General features: G+C 36.1%; 1 protein-coding gene across 7 annotated transcripts in view; it reads right to left on the reverse strand.

The window, feature by feature from the left end:
* MYO9A (myosin IXA) overlaps positions 1–26065 on the reverse strand; it is a 234135-nt gene that overhangs the window by 141444 nt on the left and 66626 nt on the right. For all 7 annotated transcript variants that reach the window (XM_045848730.1, XM_045848731.1, XM_045848733.1 and 4 more), the window contains 3 exons: positions 17788–17909; positions 11744–11885; positions 2222–2417 (listed from right to left, as the gene is read on the reverse strand). In XM_045848730.1, coding sequence (XP_045704686.1) covers positions 2222–2417; positions 11744–11885; positions 17788–17909 — 460 coding nt within the window. The remainder of the gene's footprint in view (positions 1–2221; positions 2418–11743; positions 11886–17787; positions 17910–26065) is intronic.

A 26065-nucleotide genomic window follows, 5' to 3' on the forward strand; every position in this document is an offset into this window, starting at 1 on the left:
TAAATGCCAAAGGCACATACAATGCAAATAATATTTATAGAATAAAATATATTTCAGAGTAAATACAAGAAAAATTGTTTTGCTTAGTTACATCTTAGCAGGATACTTATCATTCCAAAATTTTCAAAGTTGATTAAGTCGGCTGCAGTAAATAAAAACAATTATTAATAAAAAAGATAAAAACTTTTCCTTAAAGCTTTTAGCAAGGATAGTTTCTTAGAAATAGCTTTGCAAAAGGCAAGAAAGTTTAAGATACTCCTTTTAAACTACAATTCTCCCTTATCTACAAAGGCCAGTTTGCACACATTACAATCTGAAAAACAGAAATTAAATTCAATTAGTTTTTGTCTCTCATTTTAGAAATAAAACCTCCCAAATAAAGTTATTCATTTGCAATATATCAAAGCTGAAGTTAAAGTTTACTTATACTTGCTACTCCTCTCAGTATTTACTAATAAAAAGTACATAAGCCAAAAAGCCATATAAGTAAATGTCAGAATCCTAAAAACACAGGTGTACCCTAGCACGCTTCCACTGCAGCTTCTCTGGGCAGAAAATGGATTTTAAACAAATGCATACACATTATAAAAGGCTCGCTATGTAGCAATGGTCTGAGGCTAGAACCACAGCAAGCAACAGTATGACTGCAAAAAGTGACAACTGCTTATAAAGATGTCCTGCCACAGAATGTGAAATAAGATATTTTATGATTTAAGGAAAAGGCATACAGAAAAAGCAACCTGCTTTAACTATTTCTCAATTTCAAAGTAAAATTGAACAAGCTCGGTTAAGGGTAAGAAAGAAAAAAATTAATACTTCATAAACTGAGAGTTCACAGGTATTTTTACCATCATAATTTTGAAGGCAGTCTTAACACTCCAAGAAAAACTACTAATAGTTGCAAAATCAGTTAAGAGAAAAAATGACACTTGGTTGATTACTGAAGTCAGGTTATCTCCACTATACTACACTACCTCCACCCTAACTTTTCTGTGTCCTGAGATGCTTCCATGTTCAATTAATTTATTTTTAGTAAAAAATATCAAAAAAGGCAGAAAAGGCAATCAATATTAAATTCTATATAATTAAATAACAATTACATTTACTTTTTATTATTTTTTCTAGTTTATAAGAAAAGATTTTTATACAAAAAGACTTGAATAGGTTTTAAGTAATAGAAGAAAACATCTGGTAAACAGTAAACATAAGAAACTTTATGTAGCTATGTTAATACCAGAGAAAATGAACTTAAAGACAAAAATATTACAAAAGACTAAAAAGGCATTTTATAATATTAAAGTGTCAACTCATCAGGAATATGTAATAATTCTAAATAAGTATGTACCTAATAACTGAGCTTCAAAAGACACGAAGCAAAAACTGACGGAACTAACATATTTTAATACTCCTTTCTCAGTAGTGGAAAGAATAAAAAGATTTTGAAACTTATAAGGATATAGATGACATTAACAAAACTATCAATTTAACCTTATTGATATTTATAGAATGCTATGACCAACAACTGCAGAATACACATTCTTTTCAAATTTATATGAAACATTTATCAATGTTCACTGTAAACTAGGTCATAAAATAAGTCTCCACAATTTCAGAAGATTTAAATCTTATAGGATATGTTCTCTGACTATCGCAGAAACAAACTAGAAACTAGTAACCAATTAGAAAGTAGTAACAATGTGATACCTAGAAAAAAATTAAAATTTAAATGGCATACTTTAAAATAACCAATGGATCAAAGAAGAAATCACAAGGTATATTTTAAATATTTCAACTGAATTAAAATAAAAATAGTATATTAAGTTGTGTGAAATATAATTAAGGCAGTAAGAGAGAAATATATGCCTTTAAATGCTTATATATTAGAAACAAAGGTTTCAAATCATCTCCCTAAAACATCAATGTCTTACTGAGTACCTACTAAATACCAGGAGCTTTATACTCGTTATTCTTCTCAGTATTTATTAACAAAAAGTACCAACCTATATATATACGCATCTACCATATATCTATTCAATTCTGAGAATAGAAATGAATATCTGTATCTACTGAACATAAAGTTCAGTAGAACAAATTACATCTGAAACATAATGTTAGGGTATGGTAAGAAACAGAACAGAGTAAATTAGTATGTCTCTACTCCCTAGAGAGGTAAAAAAAATTTAAAGATGAAGCATGGTAGAATACTAATACTACTGCTTACCAGTTTTGCTCTGAATATGTCTTTTCCCAGCTTCCCTGAAAGCAACCATGGCTCTGAAAAAAGCTCGGAGAACCGCCCATCGGAAAACAGCTACAGGATCAATTCCAATCATCCCAGAGATAAATGCATTCTTGCTACTTCTCAGGAGAGCTACAATGTCAGGGCGCATATGATCTGTATTTTTTTCCCGAAAATCCTAGATGAAAAAAGTATCAGTGTTATTCACGCACAAATAATGGGTGGTTATGTTTGAACAGTGGTTGAATAAGGACTATCAAAGTGATTTCTGTTCTAGGTAGCTAACTGGACAAAGTATTTTCTATAAAGTCCCACCCAAGCCTAAAACTATTAGATTCTATACTACATTTGAATTAGAAATAATGTTCCACAATTGTATTGCAACTTGTTAAACACTAGTCAGAGAGAGCCTCTCTAAAGGGATAGCATACAAAGTAACAAGAAAGCTGAGTAACTAAAAGGAACCAGACATTAAGAAGGTCAGGAACAGCATTCCAAGCAAACGGAACATCTTCACTAGGTGGTGATGAATTGATCAAGTTAAGAGAAAAGCATTAAGAGCAAGGACCAGAACATTCTGGGAAAGAGTAAGTGTAGTGGAATATTAGACAAATAAAAAGGATAGGTAGGCTACATAAACCTGAGTTAGGAGCCTGGATTTTATTCAACTGTAAAGGAAAGTCACAGGAAGGATAATGACATGGGCTAAACACCACTGGTTGTTGTGAAGGGAATAGAGAAAGGGAGACCAGCTATTGCAATATTCCAAATAGGAGCTGACAGTGACTGGAACTACGTTGGTAGTAAGTATAGAAAGGGAGAATAGTGAGCACATGTGTATGTTATGGAGGTAAAGCAAAGGACTAACTAGGTGGAGCAGGGTATGGTGAGAGAATGACAGAATTAGGTTAACATCTGTATTTGGGGTTTGAGTAACTAGGTGAATGGAGGTGCCACATACTAATATGGAGAAGAAGAGAAAAGAGAAAGTTTGGAGATAGGAAATGAGGATTAAGAGATCAGTTCTGGTTTGAGATGCTAAGAATATCATAATAACAAGTAACATTTATGAAGATGTTACTCTGTGTGTTGGCACTCTTCTATGCATTTTATATGAATTATCTCATTTAAGCTCATTTCATCCTTCTAACAATTCCTTTAAGTAGATATTATTCTTATGTCATAGATGAGGAAACTGAGTCACAGACAGGTAGGTTATCTCGGCCCCTGTCATACAGTAATGGAAAAAAAGAGGCTCAAACACAACCACTTGTAACTACTATAGACATCAAGTAGGCAGATGGATATATGTGCCTGGAGTCCTACAGAGATCCCAGAAAATACATGAGAGTATCATCTGCATTTTAATAGATGACTAAGATTACTAAAGAACCAGGAATATGGAGGAAAAACCCCTGCCAGAGCATGGATTGAGGCTGGAGGGGACAGAACACAAGAAAATAGATTAAAATACTCCACAGAAAGATAGGGAGGACAAAAAGTTTACAGGAAGAAGGTCCCAGACTGATATCTACAGTCCAGGTATTTCGCTGTAACCACACCCAGATGGAAGAACCGAAACTTGGTAAGTAAATCACTTCAAGTTCATGTAGCTTTACAAAATAGCTCTAACTCAGAATTATATTACGAGGAGCATGCCTAGTATAATGTTATCCACCCTCACATCCAGAAGTCAGTTGGACTCATCCAATTACCTTCAGGGCTTTCCTTTCCTAATTCCTCTTTCTTCACCCAGAGAACAGGGAAAAGGGGGAAATAAGCCAGATGTCTAGGTTTTTGGCTTGTCCCTAAATACCCTTTGAATAAAAGTACAGGGTCGGGGCGGGATGGAAGGGCAAAATTGGTTTACAGTTGCTCATATAGAAAATAATAACAAAACAAGAATAAACTCTGTGTTTTGCAAACTCACAACTGTAAATCCTACTTTTGCCCCATCTGGTATAAATTATAAAAGTCAGTGAAACTAAGTAAGAATTTTCTAATCCAGATCACCACCACTGCCACTACCATTACTGTCATAAACTAATATTTACCAATAGCAGACAAGATGCCAGGCACTATTTTAAGTACTTTACATAATCTATTCAATTCTATCAATTACTCAATAAAGTAGAATCAATTAAAAGCCATACTTCACTGATAAGTAAACAGAGAAGCATAGAACCTTGCCAAAGGCCAAACATAGTAAGTACCACTGCAAGAATTAAAACATCAATCTGCCCTACCCCAAGACCATCCCATCCTGTAACTATACTGTACAATCTAAAATTCTAGAATTCTTATATTCTATGATGACTGTCAAATGTTGACAGAGATCTGCATTTTCCAAACGTAACGGTCTTGTCTCTTTGTCTACATAGTTCTAGATTTCTAACTACATTTCCTATACTAGTCACATCATTTTTCTTGAAACTCTTTTCTCTTGGTTTTCTATAACAATATGTTTTGTGATTTACTACTTACATCTTGTACTACCCCTCAGTCCCCACTGCTGATCCCATATTAGAATCTCTTAGAGACTGAGCCTATGTTGTCTTACATTTTTCACTCAGTTAGCTTACATCAGGTGATCTCATTGATCTCAACTATAATGATAGTGTAAGCACTATCTATATGCTAAGACCCAGCTCAGATCTTTCTTATTAAGTCTGAGACACATTTACACATCTTAAAGGAATTGCAAACTTGAAAGAATGCATTCACCAGTGAGATGAGGTGGGCCTCATGAATTTGACAGAAAGTTTACAGCTACTGATTCAAATTATTTTAACAGACATGAGATATTCAGGTTTTCCTATATTTTCTGGTATCATTTATAGTAATGTATATTTTTCATGGAATTTTCCATTTTATCTATGTTGTCAAATTTGTTAGCAAAATATGTTCATATCCTGTTAATATCTATAGGGTATGTATAATTCAGTTTCCTTTTTCATTTCTTATATCTTGTAATTTGTGAGTCCCTTTCTTTCAATTATTAGTTATTTTCTATTTCCTTTACTTACATCATTTTCTCTTATCTTCTCAAGGAACTGACATTTGCCTTTGTCAATTTCTCTACTGCAGGTCTGCACCCTAATGCACTGAGCTCTGTTCTTCCCTTTATTATTTTCTCCTTCTAAATTTGGGGGGATTTAATTTGTTGATTTTTTAAAATAACTTTTTACTTTTCAATTAGAGTTAACATACAATTAGGTTCAGGGGTACAAAATAGTGATTAAATATCAATATAACTTACAAATAATCACACCAGTAAGTCTAGTACCCATATGACACCACATATAGTTATCACAATATTATTAACTATATTTTCAATACTGTACTTTATAACTTCTGTATACTTTTATAACTAATGATTTCCACATCTCAATATATTCGTATTTTTCACCCATACAGTCCAATGCCTCTCCCTTTGGAAACCATCAAAATGTTCTCTGTACCCATGACTTTGTTTGGTTTGTTCATTAATTTTGTTTTTTAGATTCTACACAAAAGTGGAACCACATGGAATTTGTCTTTCTCTAGCTAACCCATTTCACTTAGCATTATACCCTCTAGGTCCATTCTTTGTTGCAGATGGCAAGATTTCGTTCTTTTTATGGATAAGTCATAGATTCCATTATACATTTGAGGTCTGTCCGGAAAAAGTCCAGCCATTATTAACATAGTGAGAATGGTTTGCGCAACACTGATGTAACCTGGCACCCAAGGAGAGTGGACTGAAATGCACATGCGTGAACAATGATGACTTCACTGTACTGATCACTGGGGCGGTAGATGCCACTGAGTAAGCATGTGTACAATGTGGATGTCACATTAAAAATGACTGAGCGAGGAGAGCAAATGAATGGATCTGAATCAAATTTTGTGTTAACAAATCAATAAATGTAATACATCCCATAAACAATGCAGAAAACAAAAAACCACATGATCGCATCAATAGATGCTGAAAAAGTATTTAATAAAGTACAGCACCCATTTATGATACAAACACTCAGCAAAGTGAGAACAGACAGAGCATACCCCAACATAATAAAGGCAATATACAAGAAACTTACAGCCAACATCATACTCAATGGGCAAAAACTAAAAGCTTTCCCACTAAGAACAGGCACCAGACAAGGGTGTCCACTTTCACCACGTCTCTTCAACACAGTATTAGAAGTTCTAGCCACAGAGATGACAAGAAAAAGAAATAAAAGGCATCCAAAATGGAAAGGAAGAAGTAAAGCTGTCACTGTTTGTGGATGACATGATAATGTACATAGGAAACCCTACAGATTCCAACAAAAATTTGTTTGACCTAATAAATGAATTTGGCAAGACAGCAGGATATAACATTACCATTCAGAAATCGAAGGCATTTTTGTATACCAACAATGAAATATCAGAAACAGAAACTAGGAAAATAAATTCCATTTACTATAGCAGTAAGAAAAATAAAATACCTAGGAATAAACTTAACCAAGGACATAAAAGAGCTGTACTGAGAAAACTACACAACAATGAAGAAAGAAATTAAGGAAGACACAAATAAATGGAAACATATACCATGTTTATGGATTAGAAGAATTAGCATCATCAAAATGTCCATACTACCCAAAGTAATCTAAAGGTTCAATGCAATCCCTATCAAAATACCAATGACATATTTCAAAAATATAGAACAAACATTTCAAAAATTTATATGGAACCATAAACGACCATGAATAGCCTCAGCAATTTTGAGAAAGAAGAACAAAGTAGGAGGGATCACAATGCCTGATATCAAAGTATATTCCAAGACCACTGTAATCAAAAGTCTGGTACTGGCCTAAGAACAGACACAGAGAACAGTGGAACAGAACAGAGAGCCCAGCAGTAAATCCATGTCAATATGGTCAGTTATTATTTGACAAAGGGGCAGGAATATTAAATGGAGTAAAAATAGCCTCTTCAATAATGGCACTGGGAAATCTGGGCAAGTACATGCAAAAAGATTAAGCTGGACCACCAAATTACACCATATATGAAATAAACTCTAAATGGATAAAAAATTTAAAAAGAAGTAGTGATGCCATAAAAGTCCTAGAGAAAAACATAGGCAGGAAAATTTCAGCTATACCACGCAGCAATATTTTCACCAATAAATCCCCTAGGGCAAGGGATATAAAGGAAAGAATAAACAAATGGGACTACATCCAACTAATAAGCTTCTGTACAGCTAAAGAAAACATCAACAGAACGGAAAAAGAGCCAACCATATGGGAAAATATATTTGCCAATGACACTTCAGACAAGGGTTTGATCTTCAAAATATACAAAGAACTCACATGACTCCACACCAGGAAGACAAACAATCCAATTTAAAAATGGGCAAAGGACCTGAACAGGCACTTCTCCAAAGAGGACAAACAGAGGGCCTGGAGTCACATGAGAAAAACTCAACACGACTAGACAAAGATGGAAATTAAAACCACGATGAGATACCACTTCACACTGGTCAGAATGGCCATCATTAATAAATCAACAAACACAAAATTCTGATGAGGCTGTGAAAAATGGGGAACCGTAGTTCACTGTTGGTAGGAATGCAGACTGGTCCAGCCACTGTAGAAAACAATATGGAATTTCCTCAAGAAACTAGAGATGGAGCTGCCTTTCAATTCAGTGATCCCACTGCTGGGATTATATGTTAAGAATCCTGAATCACAAATTCAAAAGAACCTATGCACCCCTATGTTCACAGCAGCATTATTTATAATAACCAAGTGCTGGAAACAACCTAACTGCCCATCAATAAATGAGTGGATAAAAAAACTGTGGTACATTTACACAATATACATTTACTATGCATCAGAAAAAAAGGAGCTCCTATCCTTCACAATAGCGTGGATGAAACTGGAAAGTCTTATGCTAAGTGAAATAAGCCAGGTGGTGAAAGACAAATACCATATGATCTCATCTGTAAGTGGAACCTAATAAACAAAAGAAACAAATGAGCAAAATAGGACCAGAGACTTAGAAATAAAGAACAAACTAACAGCTACCAGAAGGTAGGGGGATAATGGGGAAAAGAAGAGGAAAGGGCAAGCCAAAGAAAACGAATAGAGGACCCATGGGCATGGACAATTGGGGGTAATTTACTGTGGGAATGGGGATGGATAGGGTGGGAGTGAGCAGTGGGGAAAAAGGCATGACAACTGAAACTGAACAACAATTAAAAAAAATAAACATGAATATGAAAATTTGCAAAAAAAATTTGCATTAAGCTTGAACATTAGCTTGGAAACTATTCGGATGACTCAGAAGGCTGCAGCTATGGGCAACTGGTGATTGGCAGCTTCATCACACAAATGCGCCCACTAATGCATCACATCTCATGCAGAATTTTTTGGTGAAACATCAAATTATCCAGGTGACTCAGATCCACTACAGCCCAGATTTGGCACTCTGAGACTTTTCCCCAAACTAAAATCACCTTTGAAAGGGAAGAGATTTCAGACTGTTCATGAAATTCAGGAAAATACAACAGGGCACCTGATGGCGAGTCGAAGAACTGTGTGAGGTCCCAAGGAGCCTACTTTGAAGGGGACTGAGGTGTCATCATCCTATGTACAATGTTTCTTGTATCTTCATCAATAAATGTCTCTATTTTTCATATTACATGGCTGGATACTTCTGGACAGTCCTCATATACATACAACATCTTTTTTATCCATTTGTCTATCAATGGACATTTAGGTTGCTTCCATATCTTGGCTATTGTAAACAATGCCACAATAAACACAGGGGTACATATGTCTTTTTGAACTAGTGTTCTGGGTTTCTTTGGATAAAAATCCACATGGAATTGCTGAGTCCTTTGCTGTTCTTTACCTAGTTTCTTGAGACAGAAACTTAAATAATTACTCTTCAATCATTCTCCCTTTCTAATATATGCATTTAAAATCAGAAATCATTGTTTCAAATGCATCCTACAATTTTCATAATTTGTATTTTCATTAATGCTCAATTTAAATTATGACTTTATTGCGATTTCTTATTTGACTCATAGTTATATAGAAGAACTGTGCTTAATTTCTAAACACCCAAAGACTATCTACTTATCCTTATGATATGCCAATTGGGTCAGTCATTTGAGAATGCTATTCAATTTTTTTGTTTTTGATTTCACGCCTGCTTATTTTGTTAGATTCCAAGAGATATTTCTTAAAATCTGCAACTGTGATGAAGGACTTGTTCTACTTCTGCTCTACTTTGTTTTATACATACTTAAATGAAATCATTAGGTAGTACAACTTTGATGATTATGCATTCCTATTGAACCAGCCCCTTCTATTGTTATGAAATGTGCCACTTTATCTCTATTAATACTTCTTGCCTTATAGTCTGCTTCGTCTAATAATGTAAATAAATACACCATCTCTTTTAGTTAGGGTTTGCATAGTGTATCTTTTTCGCATCCTTTTAGTTTCAACCTATGTGATAATATGGAGGAACGAATAATCACAGATACAAATGCATACACTATATGCTTCCATTTATCTAAAATTTAATAACAAGTAAAACTAAGGACAAAAAGTTAGGATAGTGGTTACCTCTCAGCCGGAGAAAATGAGTGGGGAGAGGCATGCAAGAAATCCATATACTTTAGATTTGTACACTATGCACCTCACTATATGATTTTAGAACTCAAGGGGTTTTTTTTGCTTTAAACCATGTTTTAAAATATTTTTAAAATTGAGGTATTACTGACATATAACATTGTATAAGGTATACAACATGTTGACTTGATACATTTATATGTTGCAATATGATTACCACTGTAGTAGTATTAACTAACATCTCCATCAAGTCAGATAATTACTAGTTCTTTTTGTGATGAGAACATTTAAGATCTAAACTCTAAAGAACTTTGAACACTGTATTATAATGTTAACTATAATCATAATGCTGTGTATTACCTCTCCGGAACTTATTCATCTGCTAACTACAAGTTTGAATTCTTTGCCCAGTATCACAATTCCCCTACCCTCTTGCCCCTGGTAAACACCATTCTACTCTGTTATTCTTAATGTTTGTTCTAAAAAAAAAAAAATGCAACTCAAATTCACCCATCAACTATAGCCAAAAGTCACTTACTTACCTAGAATCTATCAATAAGGTCTATTGATTATACCTCTGAAATATATCTCATAACCATCTAGATCTCCTCCAACTCTACTGCCATCCCTGTAATTCAATTTACCTTAACATTTCACCTCAGCAGTTTTAAAAAGTTATCTAATTTGATTTCCCAGCTTCCATTCCCATCCTCTGTTGTTCTTTCTCCTCACAGGAATCAAAGCAATTTTTAAAAAAAAAACAATTACATCTTTAGCTTTAAAATCTTTTCATGGCTCCCCATAATTTCAACAAAAGCCAAACTCACTTAACTTCATCTAGAAACCCTGAAGAATTAACTTGTGTTCCAATCTCTGAATTCATTTTATGCCACTAGATCCATTCTCACTATAATCTAGAGACATTGACCTGTTTTCAATTATTTTAACATATTAAGTTCTCTTCCATTTCATGACCTAGAATATTCATTATTTACTTCATTTATTTCAGGTCATCTCTCAAAATTTGAGTTTCTCAGAGAAATATTCATGGATCTACAAACTCAAAATCCAGTATTTCATTAGCTTCTTTCAAAGAACCCATTCGTTTATTTATAGCACATAGCCCCATTTATCTATATTATACACAAATACACATACACACGCACCTGTATGTACACATGGTATATGTATGTATATGTATATGCATTTAGAGAGCCATGAACCTTGTGCCTATTTTATCACTGTTCATTCAAACACCAAGCACAGGTTCTGACACAGGCTCTGTGTTTAATAAACAGTTCCTGAACAAGTGACTAAATTCTGACTCTCACCTCAAGACCCAGGGGAAAACATATTGCTCCACTAGGCTCCATATTGCCATTGCCTTGCCTGGGTAAGTGTCTTAAATGACAGGCTTAAACATCAAGTGGTTGAAAGTTAACAGCTCACTAATAACAAACAAGAATGGACAAAATTATGAAGATTTCCTTTCACAGGAGTTCAATACATATTCATTACAAGTCCAAGTGCACAGATACCTAATGGTGCATGAAGACATGAAGCCTCTATGAGGCCTCATGGATGTAGAGAAGAGAAAAACTCAAAAAAACTACACAAATCAGCTAGTGAGTTTAAGACATACTGATGCTATCTATTCTTTCACATCTCCAAAGGCAACTAGAATGGGCTGACATCAGGTTTATCTGTATGAAAAAATCAACAAAAACAACACCAAAGATAGTAATATATTACATGGTAGAACCTGAATTTTAGTAGTATCCTTATAATGATGTCGCTAATTGTTACTGATGAAGAACCTCCACATCTACAAAGAGGACAGACAGTGTGACATAGTTAAGAACAAAACTCTCCCCTAACAGCAGTGAAATTCACTGACCTTTACTCCATATTTTACTTTCCCGGCATAATGCTTTATGGTGAAAGCAGGCTCCATCACAGCTGGAAATTCAATGTAAGAATTCTCTTCATGTTGATGCTTAAATTTGTCTAGCAATGTTTGATTTGTAGCCTGTGGAAAGCTGAATTAAAATGCAAGCAAAGACACTTAAGTAACATGCTGTAGTTAATACCATCTTTTTTTTAAAAAAAATACATTATTTACGTTGCCATCTTAAAAACTTACCAAATTACAAAGAGTTTTCACTTATACTGCCTAAATTAATTCACAACAAAAGTGAGTACAACAAGAATTAGTGTCCCTATTTTATAGATGAGGGATCAAAAAGTTGTCATTTGCCCAAACTCACACTTTGAAAAAAGAACTAAAAAATTAATTCAGGTCTTTAGGTATTTAGCTTAAGCTGCATTCAGTTGCACTCCTATAAAACCTATAGGATAGTAAAAACCACATCACATGTTGTTTGGGGCCAAGAACATCCAAAAAGGAAATGATGTCTCAATTTGAATAAGTCCTTTATATCCACAGCCACTTTTGTTTTCTTATTGCTTCATATATAAAGTAGAAATTTTCTTGCTCATACAAGTTACTATATATTTTTATATTATAGCTAGTATTTCAAATATCAATGGGGTTGTACTCACTGATGAGCATTTCTCATCCAGGAATCAAATAATATTTATTACAAAGTAATTACATAATAGTAAATACAGGAATATAAAAGGTCAGAAGACAAAAACATCACTAATCATTGAGAATAATAGAAAGGTTCATCGGAGTAATAGGAGTCAAGTATGAGCTACATGTCAAAGGCTGGGTAGGAGCTGAAAACAGAAAAAAACAGTACTGAGAAAGGAGAGAACAAGTGTCTTTCATAAAATAGTTTCATTTAATAGCAGCTGACTGAAAAAATAAGAAGTAATGTGACATGAGTAAAGATGCTGAATATGAAATCTAATGTGGAAAAATGATTGCAAAATTATAACAAAAATGGTTAATTATGTAGTACATATTGGAATCAGAAAGGAAAATGGCCTTTGGTGTCAGTCATAGTTGTAATATAGGTTACCAGCTGTCTGTAACCTTGGGCAAGCTGGGAGGTAAATTTTAAGAATTGTTTCCTAATCCATAAAGTGAGTAAAATGAAATATCACAGTGCTATTAGAATTAAATAACACTAATCAAATATCTAACCCTAGCTGGTATCATATAAGGATGATGTAAATGTCATCTACTTATTTTGCCAACATTGCCATTTTCTTAGTCACCTAGGCCTGCTTTTATATTCAAATACAAGCAATTCTTCAAAACATCACCATCTGGCTCCTCCTTTCCATTTTAGAACTCTAAAGCCCTTCTAGAATGAATTACATTCAGAATTTCAAACACTACAGCAACAGCCTTAATAATAGTTCCAGTGGGTTCTAATCTTATTTCAAGTCACCACATCAAGATTCAAAACAAACTTCCTTACAATAGTACTTTAATCATGTGCCTCCCCTACTCAGGAAAATTTATGGATCACCAAGGCACACAGATGGAATCCAAGCTCCTAAGCCTAGACCACCCCAACCTCTGCAAACCTATGCCTCACTACTGAGACAAGAGATAAAAAGTTGGGAAAATTCCTTGGCAAGTGGAATAGAGAAGCTGAGACAGATAGCCTAACACAGTGGCCCAACAATTTACAGCCAGGTGCAGAGGGTCACCAGGGCAGAAGGCCCCCAGTGTCTGGCAGGGGGCAAAACTGGGAAAACAAGGATACCACCCCCAGGGTAAACATTACTCCTCTGGCCTTTCCTCCCTGGAGATAACATCAAGACCTCAGTTGTATTTCAGATGCAGATTGAGAAAAACAGCAAAACCAGGTGGGGACACCAGAACCAACTGCAATAACTAAAGACCCCCTGTCACTGAACAACCAGTGGAGTCCACAACCCTAAAAGGGCAACACTGGAGAATTGTGAATATTCTTCTGAAACCCTCCCTAGATCTGCTCTAAGATTCCCAACTTCAAGAAAGAGATAAAATACTCAAGACAAAGGACTGGGGAGCAGCCCCAGGCAATTCTTTTCCTTTGTTCTCCACACTCTTCTTTCTTCACAGGTAAGGTCTACTAAACTCTAAAGCAATGAGCAGCTAGCAGTTCATCCCAGGCTTATCCCCTAAACCAGTCCCTACGGCCCATTTTCTCTGACTCTCCAGTGAGCTAAGGCAGCCTAGCCTTGGCTCTCTTGTTGCTTCTTCCGTGCTAAGCCTTTCTTGCCACTTTCAGCAGACCCATTCTCTCCCTTGAGGCCTTGAGGATGTACTAATAAATCTCTTACTCATCCACTTTTCCCTCACTGATCTGTAATTCTTTACTACATCAGTGACAAGAACTCAGTACCAGTAACACAACTCTTCTCTTCAGGAAAGATGCTCACCTCGTTTTCTCTAGGTAAGGATTTATTTATCTTCTAATCCTCTGATAATCAAAATGCTTGTGATTTATTTCTCTGCTACTGTTAAATGGAGGAAAGAAATATTCAAAGAAAGGAAGACAGACATGAGAAGTGTTTATTCCAAAGGAAAGTTGTCCACATGTCCCGCACTCAACGGACATTTGTGGGTGCATGCTACATCATCAAGCTTGAAACAGAAACAAATCAGACATTACTGCTCATTCCAAAGCTCTTCATCTAGAATTCCCCCAAAGGCTATCTGCAAGGGCAGCCTTAGTGTTTCTATGCATATATTGTAGAAAGTACCTCTGGAGCTTTTAAAAATACCAATGCCTGGGCCCCACCTCCTGTGGCTCTACAGAATTGAAGCTAAGTAGTGCCCTATCAGTATTACTTACAGGTGCTCCAGGTAAATTTGATGAGCAGGCCGGACTGACAACACACCACCCTAAATGAATGCTCTGCTCTTTACCTTCAGTTTCTTAAAATTCAGATTCTGATTCATGAAATCTGGGGTGTAAGTGAAAGATTCTGCATTTCTAACAAGCTTCAAGAAGCTACCACTGTTGTTGTCAGCAGATCACATTTTGAGTACTATAGGATTGAAAACACTCTTAACACGCTATTCCTATCTGACTTTGCTTACACTATTACTCCTCTGAATTCCACACTGCACGCATCTTTTATCACATAGCTTTAAAAACTTGTCCAAGGTCAAATGGCCAGTAGGAAATTAGACACGATTAAACAAGATGTCTGATTTCAAACACATGCGCCTAAAGCACTATAAACACACCACATGAAAAAGGAACACCACTGAAGATACATTTCACGCAACATATTCTCTATATAACAAAATATTTTGAGGTAAAATACTCAGTTTAATGATTCCCAAAATGGCTCTTCCTGCATGTGACTAATTTATTGTCAATCCCTCCTTAAAGGTACATGCTTTGCATATTCTGGGATATTAAAGCACAGAAATGATTCATAAATTGAGGTTTGTTAAAATTTTATGGAGGACTAAATACAGAAATATAATTGAAGGGACAACTATCAAGAGGTTATTTAGTCTAGTCTCCCACCTACAATAATACCCTGATAGATGATGCAAACTAATTACTATAATGGGTAATTTTATTACTTTATGAAGCAGTTGCTAATCAGCCTTAATGATTAGAAACCTATTCCTTAAACTGAGTTAAAATGTATCCCTGTAATTTCTAGCCCTGGCTTTAACCCCACAAGCTTTTAGGTAACAACAAAGAGGTGACACTCTCTTCACTGGGCAATACTTATATCTATGTGAGGTACCATCTGTCCAGGGGAACAGTCTTCACATAAAAGACGTTCACTTGAAGAATGACAGGACAGACAAGACTCCTTTGCTCTACAATTATGTATCGACAATCTCAATTGCTGTTCATAACCAACTTAAGATATAGAGCAGACAACATTGCCATTTGTCATCATCATTTCCTTTTTCTATGCCAGAACACTGAGAAACAAGGACATTAAAGAGATTTTCCAGTTAATAGAGATAGGACACAAATCTGAAATTCTAAGTGTACAGTCTAAGTATTACTGGGAAGCAACATAGGACATACATTAAAGCACAAGATTACTAGTCAAAAATATCTGAAGGGTATATATCTTAGGTCTACCATTTATGACCTAAATAACATTTCTTGAATTGTTTCAAGTTTTTTGTTCTCTCTTCTTCTTTTAATCTTCCCCTGAGGACATTTTACTGATTTTAGACAGAGGAAGAGGAAAAGACAGGGAGACAAACATTGATGTGTAAAACATACATCTGTTGTCTCTCACACACAACACAATTGGAGACAGACCCACAACCCAGGCATATAATAATGATTTAGTGATAATGAACTCCTTTAGCTTTTTCTTCTCTGAGACATTCTTTATCTGCCCTTCGATTCTAAGTGATAGCTTTGCTGGGTAGAACAGTTTTGGCTGTAGGTCCCTGCTTTTCATGACGTGGAAAATTTCTTACCAATCTCTTCTAGACTGCAAAGTTTCTTTTAAGAAATCAGCTGACAGTCTTATGGGAGTTCCCCTGTAGGCAAATAATTGTTTTTCTCTTGATGCTTTTAAGATTCTCTCTTTATTTTTACTCTTGGCATTTTAATTATGATGTGTCTTGGAGTGGGCCTCTTTGCATCCATCTTGTTGGGAACTCTCTATGCTTCCTGGACTTGCATGTCTATTTCCTTCACCAAATCAGGGAAGTTTTCTTGCATTATTTTTTCAAAAGCATTCCCAATTTCTTGCTTTTTCTCTTCTTCTCTCATTCTGGAACCTCTAAAATGCTGTCCCCCAACTCTCATCATTAAGCCAGGTATTTCAGTTCCTCCCTATATACCCCTGGTACTTTTCAAGCTGCTACCCTGGTGCTGGAGTTCACAGGGAGAGAGTCTGACTAAATCCATGTGTGGGTTCTTTAAGAGGAACTGCTCAAGACTCAAGAAGTTTCTCCCACCAACTCAATCCCTGCTGGTTTTTACAGCCAGAAGTCATGGGGACTGTCTTCTTGGCCTTGGAACCCTGGGCTACAGGGCCTGGTGTGGGGTTGGGACTCCTTGCTCCCGAGATAGCCCTCCCGAACTTTTATTCACCACACATGGATATGTGACCAGCCTGTTCCACGTCTTCACCCCTCCTACAAGTCTGGAAGGATGTGGTTTCTTTAATTCTGGATGTAGTTGTCAGATTTCCATTCAACTCAATATCTGATGGTTTTGTGTGATGGTTGTTCTATATTTTACTTGTAATTTTGATGTGGTTGTGCAAAGAGACAAGAAGTGTTCGCCAACACCTCCATCTTGACCAGAAGTCTAGAATCTAGTCATTAACTTTAAATTGCCCCATACGAGCATGATGTATGAAAATTCTCCCTATGACAGCAAGTCCCCAATATTTTATATCCTAGTTTAATGGGTATAATATTAACCTAGATATCAGGTGATCTAATTGAATGTCTAAATATTTTACTAAAAAATCACAGAAAACACACACACTGTCCAAGACTTTGGTTTCTTCAATTCTAAATGTTCCATTTATTAAGATAATTTAACTATAAATAATACTTCACAGAGCACTGACAACACTCTGGAGGATGTTAAGTGAAGCTTTATTTCTGAAGCTTAGAGATAAGTTTGGTATATTAAGCTGTATTAATAAAGGATGGTAAATATTGGCATATGTCAGTTGTGGCAGCATCACTAATCTATCATGCTATGTTTTTGCTAAACATGAAAATAGCAAACACATCTCACACATAAACTCAATTCAAGAAAACAAGAACAGACAAACACAAAATGCATTAATGCCAACAAATTTAAGATCAAAGTAACTTTGTAGAAGAAAGCTAGACAAAAAAATTTTTAATAAGTTACAGAGGTCCACCCAATTTTCCTAGAAACACACAAATACATACACACATAAAATGCATACAGGGAAAACTTTGGCTCTTTATTTCATAATGTTAGAAGAAACCCAAGAGCAGAGACATAAAAAGCCCAAATGGCCTATAACAAAATTGAAAAATATCATACTCACTTGCTTTCTTCATCTAAAAGATGGAGGAGTCCCGTCGGTTTCTTGCTAATAAGATTTATACAACAGGTATTATCAATATAATCTATATTGTGCCAGCTGATACCTTCGGCTCTATATTCTTCCTAGGAAATAACAAATTAACAATTTATTCATCTTGCAGAAAATAATAGGTATATGATAAGAGGAACTGAAAAACTTTTAACAGGCTTGAAAACAATCTGAGGTTTTGTCTTTTAAATCACTAAAATACACAAAGACTGTAATTTCTCTTGTATAAAATCTTGATACAGTATATGTCTGTTTCCTTTAAAAAGTACATACAACCAAATATTTTTTATTAGAATCCTACTTGTGATACCACTCAGATCAAAATTTGGGGTTGAATTTGTTCATTTAGCCAATCTATCTCATGACTGCACTGAAGAAAAACATAAAATGAAGAAGCTTAATTTCTTCCATGTAATTCTAAATCATCAACATGAAACAAGCATTTGTTGCATCATCAACAATGAATTTAATAAAACAAAGTCTGGGGAAAGCGGAAAAGCAAGACCTCCAGTGATTACTGATATAAATCATATAGATTTCATTTAAACTTAACTTTAAGCCATATAAAACCCCTAGAATATTTCCCAAAAAATAAGGTTTCAAATTCCACAATTTAAAAACTAAAAGCTCAGGCCTTGAACAACTACTCAAAACCCTCTTACAATGCCCCTATTATTCTTTATTACCTCTCTGTACTGAAAAATAATTTTTATTCATCATTGTGATGCTTTTACTTTTCAACTCTTTCCCAGAAAGATGTCCCTGAGAATAGAAGGAGACAAGTTTCTATACTGCAGGAATATCTGGGCATCATGAAAATATTATGTTCACATGATGGTTTTAGTATTCACTGAAAACAGTTGCACACTTCTCTGCAAACCTGGCAATTATGTGAAATGGTGATTTGGGCATTTCATCATTCTTTCTATATTATTATCATCCTGTGAAGAAAAATGACCCTAATATAAATTATAATTATTCTCATGGGATAAAGCAAATGCTTAATTTTTTCTTTTAATTAAAAATTTCACAAGTTAAAAAAAAGCCACTTGACCAAATAAATGAATTTAGCAAAACAGCAGGATACAAAGTCAATATTCAGAAATCCAAGGCATTTTTTGTACACCAACAATGAAATATCAGATATAGAAATCAGGGAAAACATCCCATTTGATATAGCAACAAGAAAAATAAAGTACCCAGGAATAAACCTAACAAAGGAGGTAAAAGACCTATACTCAGAAAACTACACAACAATGGAGAAAGAAATTAAGGAAGACACAAACAGAAGCATGTATCATGTTCATGGATTGGAAGAATTAACATCATCACAATGACTATACTACGCAAAGCAATTTATAGATTCAATGCAATCCCTATTAAAGTACCCATAACATATTTCACAGATATAGAACATTTCACAAATTTATATGGAACCATAAACAACCCTGAATAGCTGCAGCAATTCTGAGAAAAAAGAACGAAGCAGGAGGGATTCACAATACCTGATATGAAACTGTATTACAAGGCCACTGTAATCAAAACAGTCTGGTACTGGCCTAAGAAGAGACACGTTGACCAATGGAACAGAACAGAGAGCCCAGAAATAAGCCCAAGTCTCTATAATCAATTAATATTTGACAAAGGGGGAAGAAGCATAAAATGGAGTAAAAATGGCCTCTTCAAAAAATGATGTTGGGAGATCTGGACAGATACATGCAAAAAAATGAAACTCGATCACCAACTTACACCGTACACAAAAATAAATTCGAGGTGGATAAAAGACTTAAATATAAGTTGTGACACCGTAACAGTCCTAAAGGAAAACATTGGCAGGATAATCTCAGACATTCCACACAGCAACATCTTCACTGTTATGTCCCCTAAAGCAAAGGACATAAAGAATAAAGAATAAACAAATGGGACCTCATCAAGTTAAAAATCTTCTGCATGGCTAAAGAAAACAGCATTAAAATGAAAAGACAACGAACTATATGGGAAAACATATTTGTCAATGATACCTCAGACAAGGGTTTGATCTCCAAAATGTACAAAGATTTCACACAACTCCATTCCAGGAAGCAAACAACCCAATTACAATGGCAAAAGACCTGAACAGACATTTCTCCAAGAGGACATACAGAGGGACCCAGAGACATATGAAAAGATGCTCAGCACCACTAGCCATCAGAGAGATGCAAATTAAAACCACAATGAGATACCACTTCACACTGGTCAGAATGGCCATCATAAACAAATCAACACACAAGTGTTGGAGAGGATGTAGAGAAAAGGGAACCCTAGTGCACTGCTGTTGGGAATGCAGACTGGTGCAGCCACTGTGGGAAACAGTATGGAATTTCCTCAGAAAACTAAAAATGGAACTGCCTTTAGACCCAGCAATTCCACTGGGGATTATACCCTAAGAGCCCTGAAACACCGATCTAAAAGAACCTATGCACCCCAATGTTCATAGCAGCACAATTTACAATAGCCAAGTGCTGGAAGCAGCCTAAGTGCCCATCAGTAAATGAGTGCATCAGACAACTATGGTATATTTACACAATGGAATTCTGCGCAGCAGAAAAGAAAGAAGGAGCTCCTACCCTTTGTGACGGCATGGATGGAACTGGAAAGCATTATGCTAAGTGAAATAAGCCAGGTGGTGAGGGAAAAATACCATATGATCTCACCTTTAACTGGAATGTAATCAACAAAAGAAAAAAGCAAACAAAATATACCCACAGACATTGAAATTAAGAACAACCTAACAATAGCCAGAGGGGAAGAGTGAGGGGACAGTAGGGGGAAGGGTTTTCAGGAACTACTATAAAGGACACATGGACAAAACCAAGGGGGAGGGTGTAAGCAAGGGAGGGAGGTGGGTTTGCCTGGGGTAAAGGGCAATCGTGGGGTGAAAATGCAGACAACTATTTTCGCCCCACAGTTGAACAACAATAAAGTAATTTTGAAAAATGAAAATTAAAAGTTCCACAAGTGAGACTTCTAGTCAAGATGGCAGAATAGGGATATGCAGTACTTTCACCTTCTCCCACTCCCACATAAAAAGTACAACTAAATTATGAAATGGCCATCATTGAGAACCATCTTTAAACTAGCAGAACAGAAGTTCTGTAACTAAAGATATACAGAAGAAGCCATGTCAAGACCAATAATAGGAGGGGCAGTAACACAAACACAGCTGGACCCATACCCACAGGTAAAAGTCAGGAGAAATCTCTTGGCTACAGAGGTCCCCCAAGGAGTGAGGGGTCTGAGCCCCACACAAGGCTTCCCAGCCCAGAGTTCCAGTACCAGGAAAAGAAGTTCCAATAACCTCTGGCTCAAAAATACCACCAGGGTAGTGGCTAAGTGAGACAAAGGTTCTCAATTCCCAGGCATTCCTGTTAAAGGGCCTACAAACATATTTACTTCCTGACAGACTCAATCACTCTGAGCTCCAGCACTGGAGCAGCAACTCAGTAAGTGCTAGGGACATACAGGGAGAAACTGAGTTTTCTGGCCAAGGCAAGGTTTGGAGAAGTAGCATTCTCCCAGACAAAGGTGCTGGTAAACTCCATTGTTCCTTTGTTGAGCACTCCCTCCACCCAACCTACATGTTCAGGTCAGCGCCAGTTCTGAATATCTATAAATTTGGCTAATGTCCTGCCTGCTGATCCCTGAGACCCCTCCCTACACAACTTACGAGCCCACCCAAGCCTCTTCCAGTGTCTTTCCAATCAGACAGCCTGTCTCAGCTAGCACTGGGAACTGTCAAAATCTTTCATAAGTTCCCAAAGCCCAAGCCCTGGATGGTGTGCCTCAGTAGATTGAGTACCAGCCTATGAACTGAAAGGTCACTGCTTCGACTCCCAGTCAGGGCATGCCTGGGTTGCAGACCAGTTGCCTGGCTGGGGTGTGCAAGAAGCAACCAACTAATGCTCCTCTCACACATTGCTGTTTCTCTACCTCTCTTTTTCACTCCCTTCTGCTTTCATGAGAATCAATAGAAAAAAATTTTTAAGAAAATCTATTTGAATATATAATAATGGAAAACTTCCCTAATTTGGCAAATAAAACAGACACACAAGTCCAGAAAGCACAGAGTCCCAAACAAGATGAAGCAAAAGAGGCTCACATCAGGACACATCATGATTAAAAAAAAATACCAAAGGTTAAAAACAAAAAGAAAATCTTAAAAGAACATGAGAAAAGCAGTTAGTAACCAACAAGGGAGCTCCCAGAACACTGCTGACTAATTTCTCAACAGATTTTTGCAAGCCAGAAAGGACTAGCATGAAACATTTAAAGTGATGAATGTTTTGTGCCAAGGACCTAGAACCAAGATTAATCTACTCAGCAAGGCTATCATTTACAATCGAAGGACAAAGAGCGAGCTTCCTAGACAAGAAAAAGCTACAGGAGTTCATCACCACCAAACCAGTATTACAAAAAATAAATAATATGAATAATAAAATGGCAATAACTCAACACTTATCAATAATCACTTTAAATGTTAGTAAATTAAATGGTCTAATCAAAAGTATAGGGGGACAAATGGATAAAAATACAAGACCCATATATATGCTGCCTACAAGAGACCCAATTCAGGTCAGTAAGACACATAAAGACAAAGTATAGGGATGGAAAAAGATATTTCATGCAAATAGAAAAAAACAAAGAAAAGCTGGGATAGCAATATTTATATCAGACAAAACAAACTTTTAAACAAAGGCTATAACAAGAAACAAAGAAGGGCCTGGCAATTCCACTCCTGGGTATTTATCCAAAGAAACCCAAAACACTAACTCAAAAAGACATAATCCCCTATATTCATTGTAGCATTATTTACAATAGTCAAGATATGGGAGTACCTAAGTATCCATTGATAGTCAAATAAATAAAGAAGATGGAATATGACTCAGCTTTAAAAAAGAATAAAATATTGGACTTCCTGTCAAAATGGAGGCATAGGTAGATATGCTTCACTTCCTCGCACAACTATAAGGATAACAACCAATCTAAAAACAAACAAAAAGAACAAACAGAAATGCCATAAAATCTAACTGAATGGAAGTTCGACAGCCAAGCAGTTAACGAAGAAACACTCATCTAGATGACAACAAAGTGGCAAAGCAGCTTGCCCCACCCTGGTGAAAACCTAAGGCTCCACCCCTTACAATGTAACAGGCGTGCTGATAAATTGAGGAGACAAAGAAATATGGTCCAAATGAAAGAACAGATCAAAACACCAGGAAAAGAACTAAGCGACAAGGAGATAGCCAACCTATCAGATACAGAGTTCAAAACACTGGTAATCAGGATGGTCACAGAAATTATTGAGTACGGATGCAAAATAAAGGAAGAAACGAGGCTATACATAGTGAAATAAAGAAAAATGTACAGGGAACCAACAGTGAAGGGAAGGAAACTGGAACTCAAATAAATGACTTGGTACAAAAGGAAGAAGTAAACATTCACCCAGAAGAGAAAGAAGAAACAAGCATTCGAAAAAATGAGGAGAGGCTTATGAACCTCTAAAGGCAACTTTAAATGAACAACATCTGAATCACAGGGGTCCAGAACAAGAAAGGAAGAGCAAAAAACGGAAAACTTATTTGAAAAAATGAGAACTTACTGAAAACAAAAGAAAACCTCCCCAATGTGGTAAAGGAAATAGACATACATGTCCAGGAAGCACAGAGAGTCCCAAACAAGTTGGACCCAAAGAGGACCACACCAAGACACATCATAATTAAAATACCAAAGGTTAAAGATAAAGAGAGAATCTTAGAAGCAGCAAGAGAAAAGAAGAGAGTTACCTGCAAAGGATTTCCCACAAGACTATCAGCTGATTTCTCAAAAGAAACTTTGCAGGCAAGAACGGACAGGCAAAAAGTATTCAAAGTGATGAAAAGCAAGGACCTACATCCAAGATTACTCAATCCAGCAAAGCTATCATTAAGAATGGAGGAGCAGATAAAATGCTTCCCAGACAAGGTTAAAGCTAAAGGAGTTCATCATTACCCAGCCCTTATTACATGAAATGTTAAAGGGACTTATTTAAGAAAAAGAAGAGCAAAACTATGAATATTAAAGTGACAATGCTCACAACTATCAAAAACTAAATCTAAATAACAAAAACAAAAATGAACTATGCAAACAACTAGAACAGAAACAGGATCACAGGTATCGAGATCACATAGAGGGTTATCAGCAGGGAGGGATAAGGGGGAGAATGGGGGAAAAGTATAATTGGTAGGCACTAAATAGACAGGGGGATGTTAAGAACAGTATAGGAAATGGAGAAGCCAAAGAACTTACATGCACAACCCATGGACAGGAACTAGGGACGGTGGACTGTTAGAGGGAAGCAGGATACCAAGTGGAGAGGGGCCAAGGGAGGAAAATGGGGACAACTGTAATAGCATAATCAATAAAATATACTTTTTCATAAAGATTTTATTTATTAAGCCCTGGCTGGCGTAGCTCAGTGGATTGAGCTCGGGCTGGGAACCAAAGTGTCCCAGGTTCGATTCCCAGCCAGGGTACATTCCTGGGTTGCAGGCCATAACCCCCAGCAACCGCACATTGATGTTTCTCTCTCTCTCTCTCTCTCTCTTTCTCTCTCTCTCTCTCTCTCTCCCCCTTCTCTCTCTAAAAAGAAATAAATAAAATCTTTAAAAAAAAAAAAGATTTTATTTATTTTAGACAGAGGGAAAGGGAGAAAGAAAGGGAGAGAAACAACAATGTAGAGTTGCCTTCCACCCACCCCTACTGGAACCTGACCTGGCCCACAACCCAGGCATGTGGCCTGAGTGGGAATGGAACCACCAACCCTTTGGTTCGTAGGCCAGCTCTCAATCCACTGAGCCATACAAGCCAGGGCTAAAATATACTTTTTAAAAAAGTAATAAAACCAGTTACCATGAAACCCAGTTATTACAAACTCCATCTGTACTGGGAAATACCTTCTTGGTGTTTTTTTTTTTTCCCTAACAAGTGGCATTTTCTTGATATGATTTTTTAAATATTTTGAATTTCAAAATAGTGGTTACGAACAATATTTGTGTAGTTAGCTTCTGTTCTTTCATAATACTTCATATAAAAATAACTTCAGCTGTAACCTAAAATTAAAGTCTTTAAACAATGGCAGATGTTAACTAAAAAGCAGATATACTAATTTAGTTTGCTGTATGATGATAGCCTAATAAAAGCTTCACAACCTTTCTTTTGTCCTAACTCAAAAAGTATGCCAGGCCCTGGCCAGTGTGGCTCAGTTGGTTGGAACATCATCCCATAACCCAAAGGTCACATGCCTAGGTTCCCAGTCAGACACATACATGCCTAGGTTGCAGGTTCAGTCCCCAATCAGGGCATGTATGGCAGACAAATGACTGATGTTTTACTCTCACATCAATATGTCTCTCTGTCTGTCTGTCTGTCTGTCTGTCTGTCTGTCTGTCTGTCTGTCTCTGTCTGTCTCTCATCAATAAATGTGAGGATAAAGAGCTTCCCAGACAAGAAAAAGCTTCAGGAGTTCACCACAACTAAAACAGTACTATATAAAATATTAAAAGGTCTTCTTTAAGAAGAAGATAAAGAATATGAATAAAAAGGTAAAAAATACATACATATCAACAATTGAATCTAAAAAACAAAATAAAGAAACAAGCAGAATAGAAACAGAATCACAGATACAAAGAATGTCTTGAGGGTTGCCAGATGGAGGGGGGTTGAGGGGATGGATGAAAAAGGTGAAAAGATTAGTACAAATTGGTAGTTCCAGGAACATTCATGGGGATGCTTAGAACAGCACAGGGAACAGGGTAGCCAAATAACATACATACATGACACATGGACACGGACAATGGTGTGGGGATTGCCTAGGGTGGGGGGCTAGGTGGAGGAGGAGAAAGGGGGAAATACTGGGACAACTGTAATGGCATAAACAATACAATTTTAAAAATAAAGTAAAGGTAAAAATAAAAGAAATTATGTTGGAGTCCTGGAATATGTGTTAAGTCAAAAATTTTACCCACTTACATATGTTTACAACTTATTGAAGCAAAAAAGAGTGTGTAAAACTATAGTGACCAATATAGTTTTGTTCATATTATCTATTCACCAGAAAAATAAAAGATGAATCACATGTAAAAAGAAATGTCTAATTACTATGTTGTACACCTGCAATTAATATAGTATTGTATGTCAACTGTAATTGAAAAAT

Source organism: Phyllostomus hastatus, unplaced genomic scaffold, assembly GCF_019186645.2.
Source record: "Phyllostomus hastatus isolate PE091 unplaced genomic scaffold, TTU_PhHast_1.1 phas_contig_62, whole genome shotgun sequence".
Lineage (NCBI taxonomy): Eukaryota > Metazoa > Chordata > Mammalia > Chiroptera > Phyllostomidae > Phyllostomus > Phyllostomus hastatus.